This window comes from Piliocolobus tephrosceles, chromosome 13 (assembly GCF_002776525.5).
Source record: "Piliocolobus tephrosceles isolate RC106 chromosome 13, ASM277652v3, whole genome shotgun sequence".
Taxonomy (NCBI): Eukaryota; Metazoa; Chordata; class Mammalia; order Primates; family Cercopithecidae; genus Piliocolobus; species Piliocolobus tephrosceles.
This window is the reverse complement of record NC_045446.1, coordinates 13774913-13786497: the sequence shown is the minus strand read 5'-3', so window position 1 is coordinate 13786497 and position 11585 is coordinate 13774913. Positions and strand designations below refer to the sequence as shown.

The 11585-nt window shown below is 41.6% G+C and overlaps 1 protein-coding gene across 1 annotated transcript in view; it reads right to left on the bottom strand.

Annotated features, from left to right (window-relative positions):
* Window positions 1-8494, bottom strand: part of PATL1 (PAT1 homolog 1, processing body mRNA decay factor) — a 31489-nt gene extending 22995 nt beyond the window's left edge. Inside the window, exons 1-2 of the mRNA XM_023215521.2 lie at window positions 8208-8494; window positions 6193-6304 (exon numbers count right to left, since the gene is read on the bottom strand). Of these exons, the coding sequence (XP_023071289.1) occupies window positions 6193-6304; window positions 8208-8222 (127 nt within the window). The 5' untranslated portion in view covers window positions 8223-8494. The remainder of the gene's footprint in view (window positions 1-6192; window positions 6305-8207) is intronic.
* Between the last annotated feature and the right edge of the window lie 3091 nt (window positions 8495-11585).

Here is an 11585-nt window from a genome sequence, read left to right as displayed (position 1 = left end):
GGAGAGTAGAAGAAAATGAGGTCAAAAAGTTATGAGGAGGGGGCTCATTCTGGGCCACTATGCCAATGAAAACTTTCATTTGGCTTAACTTTTAAAAGAATCACTCTGGTTGCTGTGCTGAAAACAGGCTGGGGAAGAGGAAGGGGCATTTCCTTTTTTAACCATGTCTGCTATTACTGCACACTACTATAAAGTCTGTAGCACTGACACTAAGGTTATTTTTGCATTTGGTATGTTGGCATCATTTTTTCTGTTTTTGAATCCCATTACAGCACAGATTACAATCTTCAGAACCCTCTATCAGCTGCTGTGGAGCTAGACCTTACTTCCATCACATTTCACTCCAGTTCTCTCCAATCTTATTCCATTCTGCTTCCATCATGAAAGCTGTACTCATAGTTTTGCTCCTTTTAGTATTGTTTTTTATTTCTATTTTTTGAGACAGGGTCTCACTGTCACCCAGATTCGAGTGCAATGGCGTGATCTGGCTCACTGTAGTCTCGATCTCCCGGGCTCAGGTGATCCCCCAACCTCAGCCTCCCAAGTAACTGGAACTACAGGTTTGTACCACCACACTAGGCTAATTTTTGTATTTTTTGTAGAGTCAGGGTTTCCCCATGTTGCCCAGACTGGTCTTGAGCTCCTGATCTCAAGCAATCCACCCGCAACGGCCTTCCAAAGAGCTGGGATCACAGGCGTGAGCCACTGCATTGGGCCTTTCTTTTCAGGTATTCAAATGCGAAACTTCTTCCTCCTCATTCCTACTCCTAAATAATCCTTTCATTTTATTTCTTCCGTTACTTCATCTCAATATGCACTACTTTCTAACCCACAAAAAGTATTATTTTGTACATGTTATATGGTATTCTTTTTTAGTTACATGTTTTACATAATTCAACAGACAGGGATAACAGGTCATAACACAGAAACAGGACTTTTCTCTTTTCCGCTTTCAAAGAAAATACATGTTTAAAAAATTCAAACACCACAAACACATGTAACTTAAGTGAAAGTTCCTTGTAATTCCATAGCTGTGTTAAGTTTTAAATAGTTTTAAGTTGTGTTAAGTTTATAAAGTTAACTTGTTTCTTTAAATAGTTTTAAGTTGTGTTAAGTTTATAAAGTTAACTTGTTTCTTTTTTACTTAAGCAATATGTCTTGGACATCTTTTCATGCATGCACACAGGCATAACTACTGATATTATCTCATTCTTTTTAATACCTACATAAGATTATATTTTATTGCTAAACTATAATGTAATTTATCCCCTACTGGTAAATATTTGTATTATTTACAGTTTTCCAATATAATAATTAATTCTGTAATGAACATCATACGTATCTTAACATTTTATGTGACTTTAAATCGACTAACTTCCTTTTAGAATCAGATTATATTAACAGTTAAAATTTGCTATATGTATTTTTTTATCATACAACAAGGTATCACATAATACTAGTGATCCGCAGATTGAGGGAAGTGGGACTTTCAAATACATAATTTTGGTATCATAGGACCCACTGCCTAGTTTGGGGGCACTGTGGTAGATTTGAGTGTATTAGTTGTGGTAAGGGACTCCTTAAGTTGTGGATCACTTTGCCATAACTGGGATAAAGGCTGTGGGCAAAAGCTACAAAAATATCCTTACCTAAGCATCCGGGACCTGGGTCTTCTTTATAATTATGTGGTATTTTTTGCCTACCCAACAGCTTCCTCTTACCTGAGACGACTAGTCAGGTGACACTCTTCTCCTAAATCGTCATCTTACAAAAAAGAATTTAAGGTAGCTATTTTATGATGATGGTCTCTGGTAAAGTCTATCCTGATGTGCTCCAAAAAATGGAAAAATCCACTTTAAATGAAAATTACAGTATTAATGTAAATGACTAATCATCTGAAAGAAAATATTTAAAGAAGAATGTAATTAAAAACCAAATGTGACATTCATATTTGTGTCATCCTTGGTAAGGAATAATAAGCTGAGATAGGATAAATTGTTTTTGTAACTTTACTAAGCAATGTCACAAGAGTGGGAATCTATCATCTTGAATTGAGGGATTTGTAAAAACATTTATTTCCCAAATATAAGAAGTTAATTTGTTAGTGGATTTGTTCTAATGCGGTAGAGTTCTAATTTGCATGCTTTTCTGTCACTACTTCCCATATTCATGCTTGCTAACTTTACCAAATCCTATCAAATATGGATAATCTACTTCCCCTTAATAATAATATTTTTAAAATATTGGTTAAGTTGCCATATTCTGTGAGAATAGATCTGTGGTGAATTGAGTGTTACATTTTCACACATGTAAGCAAAGGAATCTATGCCATAAAATACTATCATCATCATTTTAGATTTTTCTTATTCTTGTAAAAAATTATCTGAAGTAGTATTTTAGAGATCTTATGCCCTTACTACAAAAGAATACTTCACCCTGTATCCTTTTCAAATGACCTAAAAATATAGTTACTTAGATATGCCGGTGCTTGACCTGAGTCCATTATTGGTCAAAATGATAAAAGGTAGGCAAAAGAGTAACAGAGAAATGAAGGGAAAGAGACTATCTGTAATAATGAACTAACCTATACCCTGATGTGTGTTACTGAATTTCTGGCTGCTTCTATAAACTTATACTTGTAATAACAACCCCTGAAGTCTGTCTCAGGGATAGTTTTGAATGAAAACAAAATAAAAAGGAAGTAGAAGTGATTTAATTTCAAGGCAATCTTAATCTCTCTAAAGACTACAGTAGCTATCAATAAAAGAGAGGTAGGAAGGAGGGTGATTCCTTCCAAGTGGAGGCAGGAGATTTCCAGACTCCCCAAAAACTATTTAACATAACTAGTACTTTACAGTAATTGTATTTATGGTTACTTAACCCATCACTCTTTCTCATTTGTTAAAATGAGGATAATAACAGTACCTATCTCACAAAGTTGCTGTGAGGATTAACAATATGTCAAACATTTAGAATGGCGCCTAGTCATAATAAGCACCAGGCTAAGTGTAAGCTTTTATTTTTAGAGAAGGAGTTGGGATTACTGCAACACTATTTATTGCTCTTAGATGGTGCAAACATTTTTTCATGCAAAAGACAGTGACTAGTTTCTTAAGGAAAGGTGACCATTTGTAGCCAATGACCTAAAATGTCCACTGTACTAGCAAGTATTATTCAAGATGCCCACTACATGAATTAAAAACCATAAAATCAAAACAAATGTCAAGGTCTGACATTTCACCTCTAGATTTAAACTCTCTATACCAGCTTTGTATCAACCTGCAGATGAGTATCAAAGAAGTCACAGGTTGACTTGGAAAACAATTTTCTTTTTATAGTATTTACACCAAGCTGTTATGAGGAATTAAGATCTTACAATTCAAGTACATTACACTCTCAAGGGAAAGGGCTCACCTTTGGAAATCTTTTCTCCATTATAAACTTTCTTGGGCAAAAAGTCCTTCTAATCACCCTTTGGCCCTAAGGTACAAAGTGGGTTAATCATATGCCATTTCATTGCCTTTACTTTGTACTACCTGTTCTTTTACTGTGTAAACCTAATGGCTTTTTCAGCACATGTGCACTTTCCTTCTTCCCCGTCATATAAAATACAGTTCTGGACACTCTAACATCCTTTTAAGGCAATATTATTCCCATCTTATGAGAAAAAATAGAAACTCAGGAAAAAAAGACTGTCCTTAGCACTCTGGAAGTCAATGCTGCCTCATTTTAATGTCTATAAATCAATTCTAGCTAATTCATTTTAATACTGAGGAACTTGTTGAAAAAATGGTTAACATTCAGTACAGTATTTTAATATAAAAAGAGTTCTAGAAACAAGCACATGTTGGTAGCTTCTACGGTATTCTATTTTTAAATTATTTGATAATTAACTTTTTAGAGACAAGGTCTCGCTCTGTTACCCATGCTGGAATGTAGTGGCACCACCATAGCTGATGTAGCCCTGAACTCTTGGGCTCAAGGGATCCTCCAGCCTCAGCTTCCTAAGTGGCATATACCACCATGCCTGGATATTTTTCAAAAAAAATTTTGTAGAGAAAGTCTCACTATGTTGCCCAGGATCGTCTTGAACTCCTGGTCTCAAGTGATCCTCCTGCCTTGACCTCCCAAAGTGCTGAGAGCTGTGGGCTGGAGCCACCACAAATAGCTTATTGTGTTCTACTGATTATCACTAAACTATCTTCCAAATATAATTTGCAATTCACATCAGTTTCCTGCTTTTGTAATTCCACTCTACATCTCTTTGCCTGTGATCTCCATGGAGAGACATAATAGCATCTTGGATCAAGTTATCCTCCTGGACAATCTCATCTGCCAACCCATGCCTATAATCCAAAACGTCTTTGATTCCCTTCCATCATGAGTCTAGCTTCCACTTTCAACACTTTTCTTGCTGCTTCTAATCATAACAAAGTTTTAGTTCTCTACTGAATTTTACAAATAACTGACAATACTAAAACACCTTCATTTTTGCCAGTGTATTCAATTCAGTCTAAGCTTTAATAAATGTATTAGGTCACTGAAAAACCAGTGACCATTATAATACTTTACGGTCTCTTATTTGTTTTTGATGTTCAACATCTTGGGATTACCAACTATTGCTAAATTTTCTCTTCTTCCTTATGACTTAACTTGGAGCATTTGTTGCAGACAGAAGTGTTGCGACTCCAAAGAATCATACATATTTATACATTTGAACATAAACACTGTTATTGGTGCTTTCCAGCACCAAGTCTAAGCAAACATATCTGCATTGACTCTTACCTATTCATTTGCTTAAAAATATATAGTTTTGGCCAGGCGTGGTGGCTCACACCTGTAATCCCAGCACTTTGGGAGGCTGAGGAGGGATCACTTGAGGTCAGGAGTTCATGACCACCCTGGCCAAAAATGGAGAAATCCTGTCTCTACTAAAAAATACAAAAATTAGCCGGGCGCCTGTATGCTCAGCTACTTGGGAGGCTGAGGCAGAAGAACTGCTTGAACTGGGGAGGCAGAGGCTGCAGTGAGCCAACATCATGCTACTGCACTTGTCTAGGTGACTGAGCAAGACTCTGTCTCAAATCAAATGTATGTATATGTATATGTATATCGTTTAAAAGTCTAAATTTTAACTTATTACTCCACTTGTTCTACACCTGTTCTAAGTAACATGTGTTCTTGAACGTTATCATATAAGCTTGCTTCCTAAATTTTCCATCTTGGTATTTATAACCCTGTGGTCTGTAAGCTTAGTTTGGCTCTTTAGGTTTTAAACTTTTTCCAACTCTTAAAATATGTATCTACAGGCCGGGTGCGGTGGTCAGGCCTGTAATCCCAGCACTTTGGGAGGCTGAGGCAGGTGGATCACGAGGTCAGGGGTTCGAGACCTACCTGGCCGACATGGTGAAACTCTGTCTCTACTAAAAACACAAAAATTAGCTGGGTGTGGTGGCAGGCGCCTATAATCCCAGCTACTCGGGAGCCTGAGGCAAGAGAATTGCTTGAACCCAGGAGGCGGAGGTTGCAGTGAGCCGAGATCACATCACTGCACTCCAGCTGGGGTGACAGAGCAAGACTCCATCTCAAAAATGAATAAAAAAAAAAAAAAAAATGTATCTATATCCAGGGAGGGACAAAATTTCATCTGTGCATACTTTTCTAACTTATGAGACCTTTCTTGACCCCCAAAATTCTTGGTATAAAAAGCTTTACATTTTGTTGAAGATACTATAAGTTCCAAAGTTATATAATATACTAGTGATAGACTAAATTTTAAAACACATACACCCACATACTTTTCTACTAGTTCACTAGTTTTCCTTAAGTTATATGTCATATAAATAAAAATTCCTCTCATCTAGGATTAGTTTAAATCTCTCTTAAATGTTCACTTCTCTAAACATTTGAATCCTTCATAGGGGCAACCTGTAGCCATAGATCATATAGCTGGAAGGGGAAAGGCTTACAGAACACCTGATTTTATAGGTGAGGCAAAAAGACACTCAGAGGAGCAGGATAGGTGCTGTTTCCAGTGAAGAATGAAACATTCTGACTAAGATGAGGAATAGAAGAATATCTTGCCAAGTTAGTGAATGAGGTTACCCCTAATAAGATAAAGCACTTCTAAAAGACAGCACTTGAAAAGAGCAAGAAGCCAGGATGATATTATAAGAGAAAGATGTCACTTACCAACTGCACCTGACCCAAATGTATCATCATTGAATTGATCAATCTCTTCATCTTCTTCTCCCAGTCCCTGAAATGCATCTTCATCTTCATCCAGAGGACAATCCTCCAAAGACTAAAAAAAGAGGAAAGACATTAGTTATTCATGAAATTCACACCCTCATTTTAAAAAGGTTCTAAAAATGTTCATCTTACCTTCTCAATGAACATAATTGCTTCCTTACGGCTTTTTGTAAAGATGGCATTTTCTACTTCCCAATTTCCTGACACTGGAAGATTTCATCAACTTTCTTTCACTTTCTATTTCCTATTCCTTATTTAATTCTCGCCCACCTCACAGCATTCCATTTCTCTATTTTATCAAGAATCTACTAACAGCAGTTCCTCATGCAACCAAGAAATTAAGCCCACAACTTCCCTTATATCACTGGTTGGAATAGTGATGACAACTAATAATGAGCCCTTTATTTTCTTGTATCTTTATGTATCTTTTCTAGCAAAATTCTCATCTTTCTCATTATATTCATGTCATCTTTTCAACTATTATTCCCTTTCAAAGCTTTGTCTTCATTTTCCATCTTTTTTATCTTCCCTATAGGCCTAAACTCTAGTGATTAAAGTTAGGTCTTCAATCACAATAAAATGAACTCTGGAAAAGCTGTGATATGACAAGTTCAAGTTCTGGCTCCACTTCTACAGTCAATGTGAACATGGGCAACCCAGAAAATTTCTAATTAGCTCATCAAATACCTTTAAAGAACCTATTGTGTCTAAGGCTCTGTGCTAGGCTGTAAGGCTCAGTCTCTTACATCGTAATGCAGGGACTATACCAACCATGGCAGAGAGTTGTGATGATCAAAGCAGGCAAACATTACAGATTATCGAATAAAGGCTAGAGGTCACCACATCCCAGGTATGTTCTATTTTCCCCCTTCACTTCAATTTTACTCAACTGATTTACTCTCCAAGTTTTCCTTTCGGTTTGGTCTTGGATCATTCCTATCAAGTATATCTGTCCTCAATTTTCAAAAATTCGGAATCAGAATTCCATAGTCGATCAGTAGATACGTTTGTGATACACCTTGCCTGGCTACCTCTTAGCTACCCTGTTTACAAAGGAAAGATTAGGTAAAAGGGCATTATTCTCATGCCAGAGCCCTTCCAAACTTATGGAAATAGGCATGCAGCTGCCTCCTTATCAGAGGCAACCTCCAGCAGTACTCCCTTCCAAATCACAAAGATCTACTTTAGCAAATCACCGCTTTTTTCAATTAAAAATTCTTAAGGATCATTTATATCAGCTCTTTCATGCTACAAACCCAGAAAGTTTACGTCCAGAGATTAGGAGTCGCTCAAGGTCATACAGTGAGTTGGTGACAGGGTCAGCACTGTTTGTTGCTATTGCCACATTCCCGGGACCGTCACCAAACCCACGTCTCCCAGCACTAGCTCAGAAGGAAATTCTGCTGGACACGCCCCCCTCCCAACTCGGAGCCCTCTTTAGTAAACGGGCTGGGGCCCTAGCCCAACGGCAAGCCCAGGCCCCCTTGACCTGAAGGTAGCCTGTGTGAATGGGGTGTGTGTCAGTGTAATTCGAGTGAAGGTGGGTGGGGGGTGGTTCCGGGTCCAGGGCGGGAAACTCGGCTCTGGGAATTCCCGGGTGACTCCTACTCAAGAAAAGCACCCGGGTAGATGCAATACTGTACCCTCGATGGCTCCTCTAGGGGTGGGGGCGGGGATGTGGTCTGGTTACAGCACTTAACGGGCCCTCCCCACCCCAAAACGGAGGCCAACTTTTCCCCGCGGCAACTAATGGGACTGTCTCGATCCCTGAAGCCAGCTCCTAGCCCTAGAATTAGACCTGCGACCCCAGGCCAGTCGCGTCCAGCTAAGTCCTGCGACTCCCCCAGCCCGCCCCCTGCCCCGCAGGAACACGGGACCGGCGTGCGGAGGGGGAGTGAGGGAGAGGGGCACGGGAGGGAGGGAGGGAGGGGTCACTTCCGGTCGCAACAGCTCACCTCGTAGCGGAACATTCTTGGGGAGGGGGGCAGGGAGCGGGGAGGGGAGAGGGGGAGGGAGGGAAGCAGCGCTGACTCCCCGGCTCCTCCGCGCGCGGGTCCTCAACCGGCTCGCGACCCCTGGCCGCCGCCGTACGCCGGAGCGTGCGTGGGGACGTGCGCAGGCGCGCCTCAAGCAGGGCGGCCACCCGGCTCGGCGCCCGGCGGTGGCGGCTGCGCAGGGACAGATTTGGCGTCCTGCTTCCTAGGCTCAGCGGCGGGAAGGAGGTCCCGTGGCGAGAGACTGCGCACGCGTTGCCCGTCTTCGGCTGCCTGGTGATCTGGGCTTGCAGCTCCGCCCCCTCTTTCTCCGCGCCCGCTAGGCGCTCGGCTTGGAGCTGAGGGGCAGGTCACGAGTTCTCCGTCACCCGCGGGGCGGAGAAAACCCTTGTGATTGTCACAGGGTATGGCTCTGAAGAATCCTGGGCTTATCCTGGGCTGGGAAACATGGAGATTCCCTAGCTGTTTTTCCAACGTCCGACTCACTCTTGGGGTTGCTCGGGGGTCTCCACGTTACGATCTGCGCCTTGCGCAGGGAAAAAAGAATGGAAAGTTGCTGGTCTTCGAAAGGGGCAGACTTCTTCGCCACTCTCAGCGGCTCGTCGCCTGCTGAATCCGCAGCAGGTCAGGGCTGTGATTTATGTGGCTCTAAACGATGACGGCGCCCGTTTTTTTCTTTGAAATGCCGGAGACAGATTCTGGGAGGTTTAACTAGGGTGGTATTTTTAGACGCCAGGCTCATCAGGCGCGAGGAGCTGCACAGCCTTAAAGGGCAGCACGGCCATGGGCAGCGGGCCACGCAGCAGCAGGGTCTTCGGGCAGGGATGCGCCGCTGGGTGACGCCACTTCCTTAGAGGATCGAACCCACAGAGGAATGTGTCCAGCTTAGAAGCTGCGGACCCCTGGTTCCAGAATTCTGTTGGGTGGTTTGTTACTTCTAGCACGTTCCATGCCCTTCTTGCCCCTTTCCCTTCAGACAAAACTTGCACCACAAAGAGTGAATTCTTGTGGGTTTCGCAATCCGTTTCCTCCCTGGGCGTCTTAAAATGCAGCCTCGCCTCGGAATGGCATACAGTAAATCTCCTAAATGTTAGTGTATCTGGATCAGTTTGAGTACGGGAAACGTTGAATTTGTAAAGAAAAGTTCTGGGTGGGAGCTCGTGCTTTGCCACTGGCTAGGAAACTTTGGGCAACTTACCGAAACCTCTCTAAGCCTTAGTTTCTTGTAAAATGGGTATAATTACACCTGCCTCATGATGTTAACACTACTACTAACGATTGAAGGCTGCCTGGGACTCTGCTAGGCGCTTTATATGCATTGTCTCATTGAATCCTTCCTTATGTGCTCCCCATAAGGTAGGTACTGTTATTTTCTCAGTTTATAGTTGAGGAACCTGAGGATTAGCGACATTAAGTAGTTTGCCTCCGACCACCCAATGGCGAGTGGCAAAGCTAGTAGCCGAGATTTGTCTGATTGTTAAAAGCCCAGTGTTGTAATCACTGTGCCAAGATAAAAGCAAATGTTGACATGGGCCAGGCCTGAACTTTAAAGAAGTGGAGGAGGCTAGGGACAAGATGATTTATTGGTTTTCAAACATGCATGGAACATTATAAAATATCAAGTACTAAGTAACAATACCTCTTAATAATTACCTCTTAATAATTACCAAAGAATTGGTGCCATGTAGATCAAGGGTTAGCAGGCTGTGGCCCACAGCCCAATCTGGCCAGCCACCTGTTTTTGTAAGGGAAGCTTTGTTGGAATACAGCCAACCTTATTTATTTACATATTGTCTTTCGTTACTTTAATGTTGCAAAGTCAGAGTTGAGTCGTTACAATGGATACAGTGTGGCCTGTAAAGTGTAACATATTTACTATTTGGCCCTTTACAGAGTTTGCTGATCCCTGATCTTGCAGATAATGTTTTCTGATCATTATATAAGGTATCAATAGTAACAACAGATTAGGAAAAAAAGTCTTAAATTTTCAACAAAAAAACAAAACAACAACAACAACAAAAAACCCGTCTAAGCCGGGCGTGGTGCTCACACCTGTAATCCCAGCACTTTGGGAGGCCGAGGCCTGTGGATCCCGAGATCAGGAGATCGAGACCATCCTGGCTAACATGGTGAAACCCCGTCTCTACTAAAAATACAATAAAACGAGCTGAGCATGGTGGCGGACGCCTGTAGTCCCAGCTACTCGGGAGGGCTGAGGCGGGAGAATGGCGTGAACCCGGGAGGCGGAGCTTGTAGTGAGCTGAGATCTGGTCACTGCACTCCAGCCTGGGCCACAGAGCCAGACTTCCTCTCAAAAAAAACAAAAACAAAAACAAAACAAAAACCCCTCTAATTCATTGACTACTTAAGAGAAAATAATAGAAAGCAGAAAATATTTACAACTAAGTGATAAATGTATTAATATATCAAAACTTTCAGGACACTGACAAAACAGTTTATATAATAAAATAGGGGATGGGTGTGATGGCTCAGGCATGTAATACCAGAATTTTGGGAGGCTGTGCTGGGTGGATTGCTTGAGCTCAGGAGTTGGAGACCAGCCTAGGCAACATGGCAAAACCATGCCTCTACAAAAAATATAAAAATTAGCTGGGTTAATTTTTTTTTATTAGCTGCTCTGCATTATTTCTGGTATTAATGGTATGTACCTGTGCCTGTAGTCCCAGCAGCTACTCGGTAGACTGAGGACAAAAATAGGGAAGGCTGAATATAAATTAACTATAAAATAAACCCAAAGTACAAGGAAAGAAATGCTATAGAGCAGGAATTAAAGGAGCAGAAAACAAGGTGTCATAGACAGGATCAACAAAATTTCCCATTTTCTCTTATACACCTGTCTGTGAGGGAGATTGAAAGTCCCTTCAAAAGAATAATGTATTTTTAGGCCGGGCGCTGGTGGTTCACGGCTGTAATTCCAGCACTTTGGGAGGCTGAGGCAGGTGGATCACGAGAGTCAGGAGTTCGAGACCAGCCTGGCCAACATAGTGAAACCCCGTCTCTACTAAAAATACAAAAATTAGCCTGGCATGGTGGCACGTGCCTGTAGTCCCAGCTACTCGGGAGGCTGAGGCAGGAGAATTGCTTGAACCCGGGAGGTGGAGGTCCACTGCACTCCAGCCTGGGTGAGACTCCATCTCAAAAAAAAAAAAAAATAAATAAAGAATAATGTGTGTATATCTATCTATCTATCTATCTATCTATCTATCTATCTATTTGAGCTGCTTAATAGGCCCATTATTAAGATGGAGAAGGTACAAGTTCTTTTCACAGGTAGTTCTTTAGACATAAGGTGTGATGCCTCTGGGAAGTGTCCCTTGA